The 23,208-nt window shown below is 40.6% G+C and overlaps 2 protein-coding genes across 6 annotated transcripts in view; both read right to left on the bottom strand.

Annotated features, from left to right (window-relative positions):
- fynb (FYN proto-oncogene, Src family tyrosine kinase b) overlaps positions 1-15,055 on the bottom strand; it is a 76,961-nt gene extending 61,906 nt beyond the window's left edge. For 3 of the 4 annotated variants that reach the window (XM_042223154.1, XM_005931051.3, XM_005931053.3), the window contains exon 1: positions 14,877-15,055. The gene's annotated coding sequence lies outside the window, so the exon portion shown is untranslated. The other variant, XM_042223153.1, reaches the window with a different exon arrangement.
- A 6,222-nt stretch (positions 15,056-21,277) lies between these two features.
- The window catches only part of si:dkey-119m7.4 (uncharacterized protein LOC560629 homolog), a 16,235-nt gene continuing 14,304 nt past the window's right edge, over positions 21,278-23,208 (bottom strand). For both annotated transcript variants that reach the window (XM_005931049.3, XM_005931050.3), the window contains exon 10: positions 21,278-22,788. In XM_005931049.3, the coding sequence (XP_005931111.1) occupies positions 22,707-22,788 (82 nt within the window). In that variant the 3' untranslated portion in view covers positions 21,278-22,706. The remainder of the gene's footprint in view (positions 22,789-23,208) is intronic.

The raw sequence follows: 23,208 nt of genomic DNA, 5'->3' as shown, positions 1-23,208 counted from the left end.
TGTAGAAAACATAACATTTATAGTTTTCTACATGCCTATTTACGTCCACAGACTAATAAACCTTCACTCTTCATGTGAATCCAGCAAGACAGGAGGAGGATCTGACTTTTTGGGCATTGCCGTCCTGGGATTGGCTACGATTTTTCAGGCTCCTGTGCCCTGTTATTATGTAAAGAGTGCCACTGCTTAAGCTACTGAAATTATTTTCTATTGAACAGCTTTTGCAACAAAAGCAACTTAAAGTGCCTAAAGTAAAACACACATACAGTACTGTGCAGCCACCTCTCAATTCGGTAAATTTTATGCAGTTATTTTATATATGTGCATTCCACGTGTTTGCATGTTTATTACATTTAGGATGTATAATATAGGGCAAAATAAAGGTTGTACAGAAAAGGAAAAAAAAGGTTGTACAGAAGAGCTTGAAAGTCCATATTTGATATATTTAAAGTCTGTATTATAACGGAATACTTCTCCTGGCTTCCCTAGTAGGAAATTCTGCTCCTTGTCATTTACAGATGGCTTTAGACTGAACATATGTACAATTTCCCCCTCTTAATAGCTATCAGGGAATCACTTTGTTGGTGCAAAAAATACAATTTCAGTGTCAAATTGCATTACTGTTTGCATTTTTCATAGATTCAACTTGCTAGATTTTCTGTTATGTGTTGACCAGATGCTGGTTGATTGAGTTAGGTTCTGAAGCCTGGATAACTATTATTCATGACCACTTCTAAAAATTATAGGAAAATCTGGCGCATGGAAGCAAAATATAAGGGTGGTTGCTGGTAGGTAGAATAACAACAGCAGTGGCTGCTGTGACCGCAGACATGCTCGCAAAAGTATGGTTTGACCACTGTATGGACATATACTGTGCCTCTGGAGGATATATATATATGTGTGTGTGTGTGTGTGTGTGTGTGTATTGTACTGAAGAGAGAGCTGAGTGTAAAATGGAAGGTCTTGGCTCTTGATTTACCGGTCGATCTACGTCCCTACCCTTAGCTATGGTCACGAGCTGTGGGTAGTGACAAAAAGAATGAGATCGCGGATACAAGCGGTGGAAATAGGTGGCTAGCCTCTCCCTTAGAGATAGGGTGAGGATTTCAGCCATGCGCGAGGGGTTCAGAGTAGAGCTGCTGCTCCTCCACATCAAAAGGAGCCAGTTGAGGTGGTTCGGGCATTTGACAAGGATGCCTCCTGGGAGCCTCCTGGGTGAGGTGTTCCAGGCATGTCCCATCGGCAGGAGGCCCCGGGGCAGACCTGGGACACGCTGGAGAGCTTAAATCTCTCGGCTGGCCTAGGTATGCCTCGGTGTTCCTCTGGACAAGCTGGAGGAGGTGGCTGGGGAGAGGGAGGTCTGGGCTTCTCTGCTTAGGCTGCTGCTCCCCTCAATCCCAGGCGGCACAAAGCAAGAGCCAGAGTACACCTTGGACAGGCCAAAACACAGAGACAGAAAACCGTTCACATTCATAGCTACAGCCAACTTTGCATCTTCAGTTAACCTAAGCTCAGGCATGTCTTTGGACTGTGGGAAGAAGCCAGAGCAGCCAGAGAGAGCACATGCAGACAGGGAGAACACACAAACTCCACACAGAAAGGGCCTGGCCAGATGGTGGATTCAAAACCCAGACCTTCTCGGCAGTGCCACTCTGTAATAAGTATTATAATATGGGTTTTGGTAGGTTTTGTGAAAACTCAGCCTAAAAATATTTAAAATGAGTTTTTATCTTTTAAGTCAAATTTAAATGAAACCAATGAATGAAATCCATGGAAGCCATAAGTGGAAAAATGTAATACAACAGCTTTAGACTTTCTTGTCACCTCCAATCATTCAAATTCACTTTATTCTGTTCTTCTGTCTGTTTGCAGCTCATTTTCTTTTTTCTTTGGTCTTAGCTACATATTGTCCCCAGGTATGATAAGGAGAGGAGCGTGACCATGTATGCCCACTCACACGAACTGGTCCACATCCAATACTCAGATCTACCTTTGACTTGTCTTAATACATTAGATACTTTTGAGGTTGCTGAAGTTTATTATAGTTCCACACAGCGTACTTTCCTACCACCTGTAGTTAAAGAAAAACCCATGTATTTTGCTCACACACACTGGTTATAAAAGAAAACAGAGGCTCTCTTTTGTATCTACAATGCTAGCACCAAGCTCTTCTTGCATTCATTTGTTAACTCAAAAGTGCAGGGAGCAAAAGTGCGAGAAATAAAGCACACACAGACCATTTCTGACACGCTACTTTTCTTTTTTTCCCCCACAAGTTAATCTCCACGCGGGCGTGAATAAACTTCGCAGTGGTTGCCAGATCTCTGACTGACAGCGGAATTACACAGTGGAGTGATTGTGTGGCAGCAGGGCTGGGGTTAACTGCGTGGCACTCCTCCTAACTGCCCTTTATTTACAAAAGACGCACTGTTGCTGCTGCCAAAATATGTTAGAAGCCATTAGCTGCTGATCTGACTTTAAAGCTCAGTCCTGCTAATCTAATTTAATCTGCCTCTGTGGCTTTGCTGATTGCTGGAGCGGATCAACGGTGACACTACAAGTGCAGGCGGGCTTTGCTGATGTGATGCAACTGTTTGTTCTGCAACAGCAGACGCCCACGCTGAACGGTGCTGCTGCTGTTGTTGGTTTTTTGGGGGGTCTCTTACATGAACACTTCCTGTCGTCGGTTGAATTAGGCCTTCACGGAATGTCTGAGTGGTTTCTCTGGTGATAGTCAGCTGCTTAAGATCAATAAGCACGAAGCAAGGTATGATGGGAAATGACCTGAAAAAGATGCATTCCTTAATGCGCAGCTTTTGACTTTGTCTAGATAAAGTGCAAAAATGTATAAGGGTAGATATTTATCGAGGACAGCCTGGTGTAACATCTAAATGGTGTAGGTGTGGGTGGAGGTGGGTGCTTTGGCTACTCTGTTTCTTAGCCGATACAAAAACAGAAAAAGAAGTAGCTGAAGAGACAGGAAATGAGAGAAAACAAAGATATGAGGACAACAGGATGATGGTTTGACACTTTCTTTCCTGTGAAGTCTCAGGTTTTCACAGTCAGCAGCAGCACGGTACACCTACGGACTACAAACCAGCAGGTCACAAACCTAACAGTAAATTCAACTTGTCCTAGAAACACAACTGTCTGCACTAATGTTTTTCCAGTTTGGGTGATCTGTACATAAAACTGCGAGGGAGTCTCAAAATACTCACGATGACCTTAGCGTGTAATTGAAACCTGTGATTTAAGTCTTCTTTACCAGCACAAAATTGCAGTGTTCCCACGAGCGACATGCTTCACCATGTCGGGCCCCAGAGAAAGCGAGCTGATTCTCCTCCCTTCAGCTGCAGCCCACCCGGCTGAGGGGGGGGGGGGGGTGTTAGTCATTCAGCCACACGAAAGCTGTCACATGACTGGCCGGGGCACAACAGCAGTCATTCTGCTCCTTCGCTGCCACTTGGCTAGCGGGACACATGAGTGGGCCGCTAAAGTGGCCGGACACGCAGCAGGATCCGGATTCAGTGTGCTGAGCTGCCACTCAGGGACAGGGGGCTGAAATACATGCGCTGCATGTACTGAGCACGAGAACAAAAATCAGGGTTTGTGCTGCTTTTGTTTTTGTACTTCATCCAAGTGAGCACAGTCAGCAGTGGCTCCATATGCACATCTATTAATGGTCACAAGTCTTCTATTGTCCTTTAAAAACTTTTCACATTCTTCCAGTCCTCGTCACCCGAACTCAGCAACCACACACAGCTACACACCCAAACACAACAGCTGCCTGTTTAGAAAGCACCCGAATACTGAAAGTGTTCCTATTCTGCTCATTTCCTGCTCCATGGTATATTCTGTGATTCACAGATCAGCTGGACCTCAGTGCAACCCCTTCACCTCTGACACACGCTGCTTTCACTTCCTTACCAAACTCCTAACCCGACCCAACACGCGCCATGGTCGTTGCTTTCTGTTGTTAGCCCTTAGCACAATAACATTAATAATAGCTTCATAACTAATATAGTTGGTTCTACTATTTGTCAAATATTACCAAGCAATAAATGTTTCAGTCTTATTAAGAGCATGCCAACTACTCCTTAACTACCAACATTTCCTCTGAATTTATAACTAAGATATGAGCCACAGGGTTATTGTTCTGTATTGTTTCACACTGTCCGACTGTCTTCTCAGCAGAAGAACATCCACCATATAGCAGGAATTTCTTTCAATTATATAGTAACCTTTATATGCTACTATACAGAGTCTGGAATTGGTAAATGTATACGTCACAGTCGAGAAGTGAAGAGTTACAGCCCAGATGTCCAAGTTTTCTATCTCGCACTTGAATATAGCACACATTTGTGGATTTGTCTCACAACCTCATTTACATGTGATATGATCTATGCACACAACTCATGCAATCAGTGAGTGAAAAGACATTTGTGCTGAAGTGAGGTTTTCAGATTCAGACATATGCATTTGTAAAATAGAGCAGATGCTCTTTACATCTGTATTTGTATCCAAGTGATAGGCTTGAGGATCATACCATACATGTTTGTAACCTTTTGGAGACTCATTTCCTTCCATATTTCCTTGATTCCTCCAGCAAATTATAGCAGGAGACAAGTGCAAGTGCAGAAGGAGAGGAAACATAGAGGAAGCCACAATTCTTTGGGGACCCTCGCCAAGCTGGAGGGACCCCTGCTGGTAAGTGAACCCAAGAAGTTTCTGTGGTGGTGGGCGACTTTGTCTTTCTGACTTGTATAGTTGAACATATAGCTCGCTGTCAGCCACCCACTTGTGGTTCATTCTAGGGCTAGTCTCTAAAGGGTAAGTAGGGCACTTTGCCATTTCAATAATAGCTGCATTGGCAAAGCTTACAGCTGCAGGCTGTAGCCTTTACATGGATGTGGAGCAATCTTGCAGACAGTGTGGTAGTTCAACAGTGATTTTATATTCAGCTGTGAGTGTTTTGTCCTCCAACATTCTGATACAACTCATGGTAAAGACGTACCACGTTACAACATCCCGAATATTTCCCTCAGAGATTTAATTTGATTGACTGACCAGCACCACCAGTGAGAGTCTGACTGGCATACGCTGTTGAAGAGTGGATTAAAATGAACCATTATCCTAACAGCACATTAGGCCTCCTCCTCTGGGTTTCCGCATCCTTACATCAGAGAAGGATTTGCCAGGTGATTAAAGTGAGAAAAAAACTGAGGGTGTTCATAAGAAGAGAGAATTAACAACTGATCTTACTCCCACAGACCGCACTGACAGCAGAGTGAGGGAAACTCCAGAATGACTGGTAGACAGAGAGTGGGTGATATGGAGGATGTTGTATTTTGTGTTATCAGGACATACGCTATATGGCTAAAAGTCCTAAGGTGCCTAAACAGTATACCTAGAGGCCCTGCTCGGCCAGCTGTGTGCCATGATGCTTCATGTTGATGTTAATGCCAGGGGAGGTTTGGAATGCTGCAGTTCTAATTCCACTAAGTAAGAGAATGGCCTGAAAAGGCAAAACAAGAGCCAGTGTAAGATTATATTCAACTGAAAAGCTACTCTAGTACAGTATAGATAAAGTTGATATGGTATCTAAAACAAGCCAAAATGATCTCCTGTGACCTGGAGGATCGCTCTCACCGTTCCGGTCCTATTCTCTTGCCATGCTGAGCTCAACAAGGACCAACAGACTGCTGCTTGCTAACTGCAGTGCAAAAAGGCATCAACATATTATTATTTATTTATTTTAAATAGTTAGAGAGGAGCTTTTTAATGGTTTTATTAAATATATGAATGAAGCTGCGCATACACACAGCAGCAGTGAAAGAGAAGGTTTAAAAGAAGGTAGTGAGACCTGCTATGATGTAAGAGGCACAGATAAAAAGACAGGAGGATAAGCTGGAGGTGAGAGAGTCAAAGATGTTACGTTTTTCAGTGCAAATGAGCAGAATGGACTGAGAGGAACAAGTCAGGTTGATTAGAAAGGTAAAGCTGCGATGGTTTGGACATGTGCAGAGGAGAGAGAGTGGATATACAAAACATCCATGGATGTCTGATGTGTGATTGGAGGACACAAATGGGACCCTATGTTTGGGTGACAAAACTGAATGTGAATTGAACATTTCATGTTTCAGCTCGAGTGCTGCTCAGTTTCACATCTCTTTCAGTCGGGGTCTTAGAGGAGCATCAGTGTATGGCAGCTTAGGGAAGATTCAGCTTTAGATTGAACTTTTCAACCCTGGCCGCAGCCTCTATAGACAAATCACTCATTTCTTAAGCTATGTGACTCATTACCATGCAAATCTCATTGCAAACGATTCAGATCCTTTCGATTGCAATATAGTGCATTATTCCTACGGGAATCTGAGAAATGATAAAAATCCTATCAGCATATGCTGATTCAAAGCTGTGGAACTCATTTAACATGTGCCAGGGTGTCCTGAAGATAAAGCTCTGTTGCTCTGCCAGCAGCTCTATCCCTTGGCAACATCACAGCCATTTAATGGGGGCCTGGTGTAGGCCTTGGCCTGGTGTGCCAGTGCACTGCTGCTGCCAGGGTGAGCAATCATCTCCTTTGTCAGCATCTTGCAGCTGCATCAGCAATGCAGGGAAATGACGCTGCACAGTGAAACATAGACCACAGCGTAATACGGACAGCACACGGATCAGGGGGCTCTATATAGTGGTGGAAACTGGCTATAATAGAAACCTCCATCCATGGAGGAGTTTGTCACAGTTGCTAAGACAAAGGTAAAGGCTCAGAAACAAAAGCTTCCACACAGAAACACTCATTTGTCCACCACAATCTGACAGAAAGTCTGTGGGCACAAAGCAAAACCATAAAGTCTGCATTTGAAATTCATAGAGACCATAAAACATAATTGCTTCTCTGCTATGCAGATTTCAACATGTGGCACAGTAAGGCTTTGTTGAGACAGAATCCAGCCTTTGTCCCACACGTGACATTAGACGTAGCAGGGAAAATTCACAGCAACTTAATAATGCATGAAAACTCTCAGTGCCGTTAGTGTGTGTACAGAAAGCACTTTTGTTTTAGTCAAAACACAAACACTCGTTATCAGTCTCACGCCACCACCATAAACATATCATTAATAAATAATAAAGCACAGCGAGATGTATCACGCGCCTCAATCGTCGCTTCGATCAACGAAGATCAACGCCCACATGATTGCTACTTGTGACTGGCGGAGAAAGAGCTCGGAGATGCTCATGCTAACGCTCTGCGGAGAAGCACCGTCCTTGTGAATTTACAGCAAGCCATTCCTTGACCCAATCCAATGAATGCATTCACTACACATAATCGGCCTGACACATTGGATCATTTTGGGAGCCCCTGTGACGAAATGGCTGCATACATTATGCTGACTACATCAAGACTCTTTGCTTTGCTTAATGTCTAACACATTTCATGCAAGAAAGATGCCCCTGTGCCCCTGAACCAGTAAAAACATATGCTGGGAAAGTTGATGGGCAGCTGATGGTTTTTCCACCAATCTCAGCTCACCTGTCAGGCGCTGAACAGAGCTCTAACATCTAGCTTTTTTCTTTCAGTCAGTATTATAGCAGTAGAAAACAGTATAAGAGGAAAGAGAGAAAAAACGATTCTGTGATGTGGAAAATACTGTACAAAAGTGACAGCGCTCGGTTGTGTAGCACGTATGACTAAAATAGATACGTGCAGACTATAAAACATATTGAGAAGCACATATACAAATAAAAAACAGAAGATTCAAATCAAGTAACCTCACACACCAAACAACAGTGTGTAGTTTATGCTAGCTCTGCAGCCCTTTCTTCTCTGTCTGTCTTATTGTAGAGCTGACAGCAGCAGCACTAGTTGCTGTAATCAAATCTATTTCTAAGTAGGTGAAAAGCCAACAAGAGTCATATGAAACATCGTATTCAACAAGCTTAAGCATGAAGTAAAGCGATCCTCTCACAATCAGCACAGCTGACTTAAGAACAAGCTGTCTGCATGCAGACAACTCCTAGCTTTGTGTGATGTGTGTTTACAAAAAACTCTGAATTTAATCATGAGTTGCTATCAATCTGGCTCTCTTCCATCACCACCAAGTGGTGCAGCAGATAGCTGTCCCTCCCTCAGCCTGCTGCTGCTGGAGGTTTCTTCCTGTTAAAAAGGGAGTTTTTCCTTCCCACTTTCACCAAGTGCTTTCTCATAGGGGGTCGTTGGATTGTTGGGGTTTTCTTTGTATTATTGTAGGGTCTTTACCTTACAATATCAAGCACCTCGAGATGGCTTTTGTTGTAATTTGGTGCTGTACAAATAAATTCAATAAAAAATGGTCAAACTTTTGTGCAGGATGACAGCAACCATCCCAACTGACGGGTAGCAAAGCATTTACTCCACTAAATCTAATAACTACTGATGATACATTATTACAGATTGAGTTTCTCTGTAGTATATGGTCTGCAGTAATGAGCTTTATTTTATCTGATTCTTTGCTTGTTTCTCGACACGCCTGTTAAAATATGTGTGGGGCCTGTAAAACTCTGCAGACCGCACAACATGTTAAGAGTTTGAACAAATCTGGAATTTTATTACATAAGAAATATGCTGAATATATGCAGTTTTCCCGTCCCTTGGTTACTGCAAAACTACACACACAGAAAAACTACTAGGTGTGATATTTTATAAAACATACAATTAATAGATTGTATGTTTTTGTATTTTTGTGACTTGGAAAGAAGGTTGATATGTGGGTTGGTGCTGGCTAATTAGCTAATATTAGACAAATTCTGTTTAATGACAGAAACAGCCCGCACTGCTTATAATTAAGTTTCTCCACTGAGGTCAGAGGAAATGATGACATGTCTTGAATACAACTTTGGCTCTCTGACAAATAATTTCCGAGAAAATGAGCAAGCAAGCAAACAAATTCCAATACAAATGTTAAGATCCCAAAATATAAACATATCTAATAATACGTTAAACCCAATATTATTGCTTCACTTGGTTACTTGAGTTCTCTCTAAGTTCTTTTTGTGCACAAACCTGCTTCGGCACTTCTTTTTACTGGCCTAAAACTGACTTTTATGTAACCACTGATCTGCACACGCTGATGCTGATACTAATATCCTTCCTTGTTTTTTTGTTATTTCTTGAAACCTAGAACTCTTTATAAACATAACTTATATGTCAGATATGAGATTAGCCACCATAGAATTGGCATGACAAACATATAAATCTTGACTGCTGACATCTATAATAATTTTATACATAGTCAGCATCGACTGGCTTTTTCCAACAAAATATTTGAAAATAGTTACAGAGTTACAAAGTCTGAGGATAACTCATTCAGTCAATTGTATCTCTGTGTAACTGCCGAGAGGCTAGCGTATGGCTGAAGCCTGGTAAAGGAACCTATCTCTGTCTTTCCTCTGCTCGAGCTCCACTGTAAAAACTCTGGAGTGGGGAGATGGCTGGCAGAATTAAAAGATTTCTGCTCGATTTATTCAGTGGTGAGGTTTTTAAATATAGACCGAGGAGCTCCAGTGCACTGCTGAACTCATGAATAAAGGCTAAATGGACTTGAGAGCTAAATGGAATTGGAGAGATTAAAAGAAAAAAAAGGGGGGGGGGATTAAAAATGGAAAATGTTGAGCAGTATATGAGAAGCAGCCATGCTTGCTCAAATTCTCTTGCTTTGCCTGCACTCCAGATGTAAACGAGCGAGTGTGAGATTTTTTTTCAGAGGAAATGAAGCCACATTTAAGCACCGCCGACCGACTTTGTGCATTTTAAGTACGCTGTGAGCAAACACAAAGAGTGTGGCAGGTTGAAGTGGACTGTCATGATGCGATCGGCATGATAGGATCCCTGTATTCCCCGGGTCCTTGAAGCAAGACAAATAACTCCCACTAATTGAATTCCTTTGAAGAAACACCCCAAAGATGGACATCTCCACGGGCCCTGTTTTGACAAGCTTTTTCATGCCAGTGTATCACTTTCACACATCGTTTCCTCCCTTGACATGGCTACGACGATGACCCAGTGGAAATACGTTTGGCTCATAAACATGCCTAATTCATTAATGAAGCTGATGGATTGGGGAGACAACAAAAGCAGAATAGCCTCTGTTTTTAATTCATGGGGGACATCCTAGAGGGAGCGAAGGCCATCGTGTGATCTACAGCTCGGCTCCCACGTGTCACCGTATGTCCCCACTGGCTCAGTCAGAGCCTGCATTCATACACGGATCAACATTTACTCAAGCGTGACAATAATTTCAGCCTGCAAGCACGTCACAACCCAACCACCAGAGCAAAGAAATAAATAAGAAACTAAGAGAAAAAAGGCACATTTCATTGGTGTGAGGTTGAGCACAGATGAACGGCTGTCTAAGATTGTGTGAGCCTGAACAATCTGACCTCCATGTGATGACACAAAGTCCTGCATTGGTTTTTCTACACACAGACGCCACTCAGTTGTGCTGCTACATCTGTTAATGGAGGGCAAAATATTCCCTTAATTATGGAAGCATTTAGCTGTCCTACCACGAGAGTTTCTCCTCTGTCAACATGTTAAAAAAATATTTATCCTACCATAATCTTGTTTCATCCATAAATAAATTGGATTGTTGCATCCCAAATTCAAAACTCTACCGTCTTGAACAGCAGCAGTGGAAGTGGGCCTGGAGGATCACTATAACCAGAATCTCCAGCAGGTGGAAAACTGGTTCATGTGTCACTTGACTGAACTCACCAGAACAAGTATTAGCACTGCCAGCTGAACTTTAAGTCAATCTGTGGGATGAAAGACACTCACTGAAGAAGCAACTTGTTTTCTTTTTTACTAAATAAATATTATCTGTAGGTCCATCCTGCAGAATTTAGCTACTAAGGGTAAAAGTCTTCCAGAATGTCTATTTTCTGTCAGAAAAGTGTATAATTGTGCAGTAAGAGATTAAAGATTACATAAGATTGCACAAAGATGAGGATTAGCATTAGCCTTGATGCTGTCAGCTCCCCAAATCTACTCAAAATGGATCTAGCCAAATACACTGTGCACAGACAGGAACCAAAAGGATAAGAGGGAATGACAACACCCGAACACCCTCCTCAAACAGGAACACTGAGCACAATGAGAGCGCATCTGGTCCTATGTGGGTCAAATCCCAGGCTAATTTCATACTATCAGCTTCATCTGCAATAATAGAGCAACTTACCATACAATACTCTCATGATACATTCACCAGAATTACTATGGTATCATGATTCAGTGATTCTGCTATCCTTAGATATAATGAGCAGAGGCCAGTTCTGACTGACCAGCCTCATACTAATCTAGTCCTTATTCCAAGACCAATCCTAGCATAATCCCCTTTATAACTCTGATAACTATCATAACGCATAAAATAAACATCATCATCACAGTATGATATGAAAACAGTGACTGAGCCCATTAAATCTTTGAGAAAGTGTTTACTTAAGTCTATTGAACTCCACACAAATGGAACAGAAAGGAGTCTCCCCCCACATGTTGTAAAAAAATATGGGTTTAAGAACTTTTACTTTGGCTTCACTTTTTAGACCCTGAAGAAAATGAACAAAACTGATCAATAAATATTTGTCTTTTGTCTCCTGGTGTGTCTGTGGATATGCTTCAAGTGTGAAATGAGATCTTAAATTCATAGGTGTGTTTGATTCAGATCACCACAGGAGCAGTCCAATTAGGCTCTCGAGCTGTCTCACAGTTAATTAACCCTCCAGCAATTAAGTTAAATCAAGAGCTTAAAATTACCAACTGGGATCAGCTGTGTATATAGGAGTACCTACAGTACGTGGGTCCTACAGTACGTTGTTTCCTTCAGAACAGATATTCTTAAATGCTATAATGTAGTTCATTATGAATTTCAATCATATTTATGCCAAAAAGGCCAAGCCTACATTATACTCTGCTGTGGATACGGACAGCTGGAGACCCCATGGCCGGGTAGTCATTCTTGTTATACTTCTTTACTCAGCCCCACCCTGGGCTGCATTGTAATCTAAGTTCCCCACGGAATTCCACTTCGGAGCGGTCACATTTACTGTCTGTTGATGAAATTTACGTCACGCGGATCCCAGCACACTTGCAGATGGAGAGAGTATAATGTGCACATTAGGGTTCGGCTAGAGACTGCTACAGCAGTGAATGCTTCTTGCGTCTCTCAGGCTGTTCAGTTCAGCCGTAGTTCAGTGCAAACTTTACAACGAAGAGCTGCAAAAATCAAAGCCTGTATTTTCACTCAGTTTCTGTAAGCACACAAAATCAGTGTCCAAAATATTTCCTAAAATTGAAAAACTTCTAGATTATCATGAAATTTTCTATGAATTGTTGACTGGAAGATGTCAGACTGTGACCATTCTGTGCATTACTGTAGGTTAGTGACAACCATTAAAGAGACAAATAGTCACTTGCAGTACGTTCATCAAACATTAAACTTCTGATAAAAACTCCACCAGCTTTTCAAGACACTGTCATCTGATCACAATCATGCAGCATTATCACCACAGCATAAATACAGAAACTACTATTGGGCCATGTTGCACCCTTAAGTGTGTGTGGCTTCACTGAGCCAGGTTTTTACCCAAACAGCCTCTGAGAAGTTTGCTGGACAGGAATTTGGTGCACGCATAAGCAACTGTTTAATAAACTGCATTTTTCAGACATAGTTTGGAGAGTTGCTCAGTCTTTTCGCACAACCCACTGTCATTGTCGCATGTTTTTTGGCAATTTTTGCACGCTTTGCGCTTTATATAGTCCCGTGCTGACTGTATGTTACATGTAGCACCATGGTCTTGGAGAAATGCTGTCTTGTTTCACTGTGTACTGTACCACTGCACACAGCTGATATTAAAACATACTGATATTATAGATTATTTAATGTAGGCTGATGGGACAAACAATATGAATTGCTTGAATTGCCAAAGAAGCAGCCAAATACAGTGCAAAGACAACAACAGGGCTTTACCCTTTTTTTCATTTAACAAAATGTGGGTGTGTCTCCTTTTGCGCACATCCCTGTCCACCGCAGACAGAATCGACTTCTGTGTGAAATTCTGCACTAGTTTGGATTTAATCTTCAATCTTTGGAAGCTTGAGGCGAAAGCACTAGTCTATGACTGCAGTTATCCACAGTTTATTATTGGCAAAATTCACTGCAAACACTCCTCTTCTCCTGTTTTCCTGACCTGATCACCTCTGTGTGATAACCTGCCTGATCAGATCTCCTGGCAAAACAAGCTGTTTAAAGCTGCCTCACTAAACATGAGTGACTTCCATCAGGGACTCATGTCTCATCTGATTCGGTTAAGACAGAGTATTAAAAAAAGCAGCCCTGAACTCAGCAACGAGTCGGACGGCGACATGTGCAATCTAGAACTTTATTACAACGACTGGCATGTTAAACAAATTTTTAATTTAAAATTGGTAAAACAAATATTTCTGCTGATTTACAGTAATGATTTAGATCAGCAGAAAAAAACCTGAAAGCACTCTGGTTCCAACGCTCTGTTTCCAAGACTATTAGCTGTGAGCAGATATCTGATAGCATCCTAGAGATACATCCGTCCTCAGATGCATATACTGTGCCTTTACACAGTGCACCTGCAGAACCTAAACTCAGCAGACCACATCCCAGCTTCTTCCTCCTACTGCAGAAATCTTGCACTCAGTGCAGGCGGAGGAGCTGCACACCAGCTGCTGGCATGCTCAAAACCAGAGGAAGCTGCCTTTCTGCAAACAAGCCATAATAGTACTTCTAAAAAAACGAAATAAAATCACACATTACAAGGCCCTCTAGTTTCTGCACTTTCCCTTTAAGTGCCACCAAAAACACATTGATTACAACTCTTGCAAATAGAGGGTCATTCATTAAGGATTGCTAATGACACATATATATACTGCACCCATTTTGCTATCAAAACACAGGGAACTTTTGGCTGCCGGTCAGAGGTATGCAGTTTTATGGTCTGAAGTCAATAGATGGAGGGATGCTCATCATTGTTTTAAACGGAAATAGAGGTGATGAGTGTTTAACCCCAATTAATGAAGTGAAGGAGGGAGAAATCAGCCTGAAATGCAAACAACATCATCGGCACAGAGCATAAAAATCCACAGGTACAGTGAAAGTAGTCACCGATGGAAAGTAGGAAAAAAAGACTTTCCAACCAACCGCTGAAAGAGACAGAGATTGCTTGGATCGGCATTAACAAGAAGCGAATACACTCGAACAGCTGCATGGCACTGCGTGCACGAATGCAGCCCGCTCCTCAAAGTAAACAGAGCAGCCAGGCTTCTCCCTGAAGCACACACAGAAAAAGCATGGCAGAAAACAGAGCCACTGAATCATGTGAGGTTATGTCCTTCATCTGACTTCACTGAGCATCAATGGAGAGGAGAGGCTGCTGCTGCTGAGGATGGGAGAAAAGGGGAGGGGGGAATGGTAAACAAGCGAGCTGGAGTGAATCAAAAACGAATGCGTCAAGATGCTTTGAAGCCCCCTGCATGTCAGAGGCTCGGTTTCCATCGGTGACTGTGGATAACCTACTTGTTTAATTAGCTTGTGCTGTTTCTTCATCCCACTTGTACATACTGGATGTGTGTATATTTATTCTACCATATATAAATCGGTTATCACATTCAAACAGCCTCACCTTAGCCTTTCTATACAAACTGAGCGGTGGAGCTAGCGAACGGGCTAAGCACGTTTACGTTCCAAAACGTCAATAATAATATCACCTGGGGAAAAGCAAAAAAAAAGCAAAAAAAATCAAAGTAATTCAATCGGTTTGGGAAGCAAGAGCGAGAATGATGAGCGAAACGAAAAAACGGTGTAACTTACCAGTTCAGAGACGTCTAATAGTCCGCGCCACTATATTCCATGGTCGTTATAATAAAATAATGTGACAGTAATAAAAGACTGCACTGCTATGGTGGCCCTGCTGTCGCCGTCCTGCTCGCCGTAGCCGCTCAGTGTGATGGCGTTGGCTCTGCAGGGCCACAATGAAGCGGCTGATGCCTTCACGAGCCGTCGGATATTGTCGGCACAGACCAACTATGGGAAAGAAGACTACATGGATCATTTGTATGGTAGAACGGGGGGAAAAGAAAGAAAGAAACTCCGTGACATTCTAAATATCTTCTGTTTAGTGCTACACTCACAGGGCGTAAGACATAAAAAGTTACGGTGATGAATGTGTTTGCAAATTCATTTAATGTTGTTTCTGGAGTAGTAGATGACCGTTGATTATTTTTCAAAGAAAAAAAAAACACTGACTAAACGCTGGTCTAATTTGTGAAGCTTGTCACGTTTGTTTCGTACTTGTTTAATACCTTGGTGTTCTTATTGTGGCGTTTGAATAATCGGTCGTTAAAATTCCGTATTTTTTAAGAAGCTTCGAAGGGCACATTCCGAACCCGGCGGTTTGACTGATAGGACGTCCGTCCAATCAGAGGAGAGGAAAGGTTTTGGAGGCGGAACAGGGAACTGTCCGTATATAGATTTCTTCGACGAACATTTCATCGTGACACACTTCGAGAAAAATTTTGTTTACACCAAAGTTATTGAATTACAGTCTTTTATTAGAATGTTAAAGCTCAATAAGGCAAAAATAAAATACATTTGGGAATAGTTAGAGACAGTGAAATAATGTGGGGCCTTTGTTGTTAAAATTTAAAATAAAAATCGATTTTTATATAATAAAGTGCTAGGTGAATGACCTGCCATGAAGTGTTTGACTTTACAAAAGAAGAGACACATAGCTCTTTGGGATGCTGTGGAGGTTTGTTTGTTTTGTTATATTGTTGAGGCGCCATCTTTTGTCTGCACATGGAGCAGCACTTTTTATCACAGTTTTTTTTTTGTAATATTATTATTCCTTTAGTTGCTTCTTCTTTTGAAAACAAAATAATATAAATATTTGCTAAAATGTAACAGTAGAAATATCTTCCATGGGTATAGCGACATTAAAAACAGTTATTCAGTTGTATTTACTTATATTTTGACTAAATTAGCATGAAAAGCTAATGAGATTAGTTCTTTATTCTGTGTAATATCCCTATCTTTATTTAACCTATATGCTATAATATCTGCTGATATTGTAGCTCACTGGGCTGACTTACTGGAACAACAAATGAAACGGACCCACTGCCATCCATGCTTCTTTGAAAATGTTGAAAGGGTAGCTCAGATACTCATAGATCGCCATGAGTCAGTGATGTTATACATAGCCAGTTCTTAAAAACGCCTAATTTTTTGTCAGGTGGTAGAATCCTTCCAATTTTTACTACTTATTCTATGCCAAACCTCCTCTAGTGCTTATCAGCAGAGAAAGGAGTCTCCTCAAAGAGGCCATTTCATTTTTTCCCCCTGCTGAGCACCGTGGCCTCACACATGGAGGTGCTAATGCTTGTCCCTGCTGCTTTGCACCTAGGTACAAACAGCCCCAGTCGCAGTTTCAGATGGAGGTCAGCGCTAAACAAAGCCAGCAGGGACCCATCATCTGCAAAAAGCAAAGATGAGACCAATAGGCCACCAAACCAGAAACCTTCCACTTGCTTTGCATAGGTAATCTGTTATTAATAGAACTGTGACAAAGAGCAAGCTCTGGCATAGTCTAGTGCCGGTTAGGAACGTGTGTGGTTTATTGCCAGAAATTTAGATTATGCTCTTGATATGAATATATAGGGACCAAATTGCCTATAACAACAACCCTGATGATGCACAATCTCAGAGCACCCTTCTCCCAAACTGCACCAAGGGATACATAGCATATCTAGACTAGTCACACGCCTTTAGATGTCCTCAAGAGGATGAAGAAATAGTTAAGTGTTCCACACCAGGATGAAAACTGCACTAAAAATACATTCTGTAGACCTTTCTACAAACAGGGTGGATAAAAATGGGAATGCAGTGACACAGGCTAACTGTGGAATCAGGACAGTGGTCTAGTCTTGCTCTATACCCTTTGCTTATTTAGGTTTCTGCTTTCCAGTTGATGTCTGATGTCTTAAGGCTGATGTATCAGTGATGACAGCCACTCTACCCTCTGCCAGCTCCTTTCAACTTATATCCTACAGCTGTTCATGTTTGGCAGGATGGAGTAACACACTGAGCTTTACTTACATGCTTCTATGTAAGCAGCCCTGACATCCCATACATCAAGGAACCTTTGTCTGTCTGCTCGTCACCTATCTTAGCAAGGGGACTAGAGTAAATGGCATGTTGAGTTCAGCGGTCTCATTTTTGGGGTCTTGATAACATTATAAAAGTATGTCATGTCACAATTGTTTATGACTGCATTACAATGTCACTAGTTCAGATAATAAACCACACCTAACATGTTTGCGACACTACATTGACTATACATGATGTACAATCACCAAAATCCAGTATGGTCGGGTCATATTACAACAACTTTATCTGTCAATACCCTAGCATTATAATGCTCCAGCTGCATCAGTTCATGCTAATATACACAAGTGTAGTATTGTAGACATTAGTACATACTAATCACCCCTAGTTCACCCCTTCCCAGCATCATTGCAGATTAACCGTGGCTAGATTCAAGCATGATAAATAAGTTACAGCTAGCTGGTTAGGCTTGGCCTGCTTGTTTGTTGATATTATTAATTGGGTGTTGTCCTGACCCAAACACTCCTGGAACCCTCATCTGCTCTGTCCTCATCTTTCACAAAGGCCCAGAAACATGAATGCTTTACTTATGGAAAAGAGCATTTATGTGTCTAATAGAAACGCAGTAGTTATGGAATACTACTGGGGAAAAGAGGAGTTCTGCTACACTGGCACAGCTGCAGGCCTCACTATCTCAGCACTGGCACGGGATCCTGGTATAGACAATGGAGTGCTTCACAAGCTATAGCATGGAGGATGCTTTTGTGCTTTCTCTCTCACCGAATAGATGTCGTCTAGCCTTTAAATACAGTAGGAAACAACTTTTTTCACAACTTCTGCAACATCACTCACTGTGGATATGAAGCTCACCAAACACATGTAGTGTCTGCAACTCTCCCACGGAAAGAACATTTAATAATTTCAGATCAATTCAATTTCAATTCAATTTTATTCATATAGTGCCAAATCAATAGATGCTTTATATTGAAAGGTAAAGACCCCACAATAATACAGAGAAAACTCTAGCAAGCAGATGACCCCCTATGAGCAAGTTTTTTTTTTTCGATTTGAAGGAAAATCACCCTTTTAACAGAAAGAAACCTGCTGAACTGGGCTCAGTGAGAGGCAGCCATCTGCTTAACTGGGTGAGGGTGAGGGGCGAAAGACAGGACAAAGACATGTTGTGGACGAGTGAGAGAGGGAGATTAATAATAACTAATGTTTAAATGCAGAGTGATGTATGAACACATAGTAAAAAAAAAGGTGAGCGGACAATAAACAGCTAACATACTAAGGGTTGTGCACACGCAAAACTTGTTCATAACTATCAGTTAGTTCTGCACAGACTAAAGACAGCTGATGTATAACACAGTTTGAGCTTTACTCTTAAATAATTTGTTACACATGAGGCTGCTTCATCAGAGCGGTCAGAATATTTTTTAATCGTGAAAGTGTTTTCTGTACTAAAAACAAAAATAGATTTATTTTTCTGTAAACTATGTAAGAATCTGCAGTAGTGACTATGGTATCCTAATTATTGTACACATGTGTTTAGGCCAGGGATAATGTAACTATAACGTCACTTACTGGGCCGTTTGTGGAACACTTTATGTAACAGACTCATTTAAGTCTGCTCCTACAAGGATAGATACAGTTAATCCTTCAAACCTCATACAATGATGCTGTACACTGCAACATATAACAATATGTGTTTTCTTTCATGTTAACAGGTTAATTGAACCTGTAGCTGTATCTTAGAAGGTAGAGCAGGTAAGCTGCTAATCAGAGGGTTGGTCCAGGACACGCTGGAGAGATTATATCTCTTGGCCAGAATGGGAACGCCTTGGAGTTCCCCCAGACAAGCTGGAGGAGGTGGCTGGGGAGAGGGAGGTCTGGGCTTCTCACACACACAAAAAGCCTTAAGTAATTATTTAAAAAAATATTTATTGGTTTCAATCAATATTCTCCTTTAATATTGATGTATGTAATGTAATTGACTGCATCACTGCGCCCTCTGGTGGTAGGTAAGCTACAAGGCTTCTACTGTCAACTAGTTTTATTTTGCTTCTTAATTACTTATTTGACTTCTCAGTGAGTTATGGCCATAGTCGAAACCCCAGCTATTAGGTTTTGATTTGGGTTTAGTTGATTATTTTTCTTATTTCTAGATTTTCACTTATTTCTTTTTAAAAATTAATATAATATTAATACAATAATACATTTTTTAATTAGTTGCCAGGGGTAGATTGTGTGCTACAATACAAATACAACAATTTCAGAAGGAACGTGTTTCACAGTCTCATTACTGGTTGTGTTAAAAAGACTTTTTCGTGTTTCTGGACTGAGTCTTTATTTGTTGTAGTAAGCATTCTCTGTTGTTGGGAGCTCATAGTTAAGTTATTAAAGGTGTGTTTAATCCTTAACTCTTGTTACTTATGTTATCTGGCATCTTAATGACTCTAGCCTATCCTACCAGCCACACAGCTGCACCTTTATTTTAGTTTGATCTAGTTTTTATTTTTATTTTAGTCATTTTTCCATTTTTCTCATTTCCAATGGAAAAGCAGGCCTCTTTAAACAAGAAGTCAAATCTTTCTCCCAGTGATAAAAAAAGGCCTAAAAACACTCTTATTTTCTGGACGTTCTTTATAGATCTCTATTTATATCTACTTCATAGATGGTTTTCACAGCAGATATTTGAAATTGTATAAAATACACACGTTGCATGAATGAACCCCATGTTCCTCCAAGTAATAGCAAGAAAGAAGCAGAAGAAAATATTGATAGATTTTAAAGTCTTAGTCTCCCTTATTATCCCTTACCTTCAAAATAAATGCAGTGCAATGCAATTAACTAGGTCATTAGTACATTAGTGCTAGTAATTAACTAGGATATTAAGTGTCTGCGGCTCTTCTTATGTTCCTGCCTTTATAAACCACCATGCTCACTCAAAACTTAACCCTAAGAAGGATAAGTAGACTTTGGCAATGAATGAAAATGTATATTATGTAAATATTGATTACTGGTTTATTGTTTCTCATTCAAGAGTAGTCACTGAATCTGTTTGACAGGTTTCTACGTGAGCATATTTTTTGGCAAAAATTGTTGTTGTTGCTGTTGTTTTCAATCTTAATCATTCTTTGATGGCAGCTTCCAGCAACACTCTGAAAGTCTTATGTGTCAAACCATTAGCCAAGGGTTCATTTCTAACCTTTTCTGCTAGTTCTCCTACATGATTTGTTCCACTTCTTACTAATGACTGATGAGTTTTCACAGAATAAATTCCCCAAACAAACGTTTATTGTACAAAGAAAGACAGTAAAAAACATAACAGCTTCAGTCAGACTTCTCTTCTGCAAAGTCGAAACAATACAAAAATACACAAAAACAATGCAGCTGTATATAAATGCATGTAAGAGCCTTACAAAAGATTTCAATGTTTGAATATTGTGTTTCAAGTATTTGTCACTAAGCTGTCAGAACCAATGTGACGCTCACTGTTCACCAGTAAGTGTCAGCGTTTCCTCAAACACAGCTGCTGCTGCTTCTTACTGTAAACATGAGTGCAGTTTAACATCACCCATTCCCACATTTCCCACACCATTATTCTATGAAGACACTGACCATAGACTAGCACTACTTCTTCCTTAGTAAATGAGGATTTTTGTTTTTAAATGAAACTGGCTTTGTGCAAACTGCTTATAAAAGACTGTTAGAACACTGTTAAAAAAATTCACCACATACTGTAGCATTCACTTCACCAAGACAAAACAATGTTAAAGTAAGCTTACGTACGTGCCTGTGTATGTACGCAGCAATAATTAAAACTGCAGACCAAACACCAGACCAGAAACAGACCACTTATAGAGATAAACCCATGAATTCATTGTATTTCATAGCCCATCCATGCTCTACAGCATAGGTGTCAAACTCTGGCCCTAATTACATTTGGCCCGTGAAGCCATACCAAATTACTATTAGAGCTGGCCTACTGGTATTATACAGCTAATATATATATTGTTTAGTATTAAGCTTTGCTTGTTCCATATTCAGTTTTTCATCAAAACTTGTTTGAGTCCATAAGAAAAGATTCATTCTTATATCTGGAGGAAGATTTTTTTTTTCAATAAATATTAATGTTAGCCCTCGACTTTGTTCCAGTTTTGAATTTTGGCCCACTGTGTATTTGAGTTTGACACCCCTGCTCTACAGTGTCTTTAAGTCTCTTTTTGGATATTGGGCATTCATCAAGCCGATGTAATTAATTGCTTATGTTAATGTGCTAACAATGCCAATATTACATTATATCAGCATAAACTAGCAACTGTTTGCTAACAGTTTTGGAGGTAATGCCATGTTAGCGTTGCATTCACACCCTGCTGAGCTGCCACAACGTAACCAAACAAAAAACCATAATACATTAATGCAGTTTTACTGTGCATCCTGTGCATCCTGTGCAGCCTGTGCATCCTGTTCTCCTGTGCTCCTCTTGTTCCACATTTGTAATTTTAAAGTTTTATTCCAAAATGGATCAAACTCGTTTTTCACCTCAGAATTCTACACACAATACCCTGTAATGACAAAGTTAAACCTATGGAGACCTGAAAGACCTGTGCCACTCCTTAGCAAAATGCAAATGACAGCCTACTTTGAGTTTGCTAAATCCGACCACTGGAAACAAAATTCTCTGGTCTGCTGAAACAAGGATTGAACTAAAAGCCAAACATTATGTCCGGAGGAAACCATTGTGCAGAGAAACTCCCCAGTTGACTAGATGGAGAAGAATTGGAGAAACTGCTCAAAAAAGCTGCGCCAAGCTTGTAGCATCATACTCAAAAAGACTTGAGGATGTAACTGCTGCCAAAGGTGCTTCAATAAAGTACCAGGCTGGATACCTATTGACATGTTTTATTTATTTATTTTTTACTTTTAATAAATTTGCAAGAATTTGAAGCAAACTTCAATTTGTCCCTTTGCTTTTGTGTGAAGAATTCTGAGGTGAAAAATTAATTTAATCCATTTTGGAATAAGGATGTGACATGACAAAATGTGGAACAAGTGAAGCAGTGTAAATAGTTTCTAGACTGTAAGTCCAAAGCCATATATCTCTCAATAGCATGTTCCAAGCAGTATGTGGTCACAGTCACACTCATGTAATATGAAAGTATGTTCAAAAAACCTTAGCAGAAATATTCAGGTATGCTTTAATGTAGCAAACAGGTGCTGTGACTGTTCAAATCTTTCATTGAGTGCATCTGCCATGGCACCAGTGTCTTGTTAAGGACTCCAAATGGATTTCAGAATAAACCTTTACAATGTATAACACTTGATGAGACCAAATCAAAACAACAAAAAAAAATCGATTATAACACACTGACCTAGAAATGTATTTGAAAACAAATGAAATAAAAATTGTGATATAAATCTTCAGAGTTAGGGTGACTTACAGGACCTAAGTCTCATCATGACTTCCACTGGAAGCATAGACTAGACCAGTCATAGAAAACACACAGAATGTCTGTGGTCTGTGGTTGTGTTTCAGTCCATACTGGTGTTGCAGATGTTGATGTTCTTCATAGAAGTATTGAAGATGGCTGGCTTAAGACAGCTGTCCTCCTCACTAATAAAGGAAAAAGAGGGCACTTTTTAGAAGGTCATAAAAAAAATCGCTGGTTTTCATGGAATTGTGGAGAAGATGCCCTCAGATCTACAGGCACATATAGACCCTGCAAGAGGAAGAAAGTAATGGACTCCTTGACAGTGCTGGTGGTATTGATGCTTTTTTTAAAAAACAATTTTAATAGAATTACCTGACATTTCAGAATTAAACAAAAAGGGTGTTTTTAGGTAAAACAACATGGGTTAATAATTTAAAACTGTTCTGAAGCAATGGAGATTGATTCTACTAATTCCTACAGGCATTCCAACTTCCCTAAATCACAAAGAAAGTCAACGTGTCATTGAGTACAGTTTCCTTCAACATCTAAACGCACAAGCTCCCAGGGCTCTGGTAGAAGACCTGAGCTTGGATAGGATAATA

The sequence above is a fragment of the Haplochromis burtoni genome, unplaced genomic scaffold (genome assembly GCF_018398535.1).
Source record: "Haplochromis burtoni strain Fernald_Lab_line unplaced genomic scaffold, NCSU_Asbu1 Contig_103, whole genome shotgun sequence".
Classification (NCBI taxonomy): Eukaryota; Metazoa; Chordata; class Actinopteri; order Cichliformes; family Cichlidae; genus Haplochromis; species Haplochromis burtoni.
The sequence above is the reverse complement of the archived record's forward strand: the minus strand, read 5'-3'. Positions and strand labels throughout refer to the sequence as shown.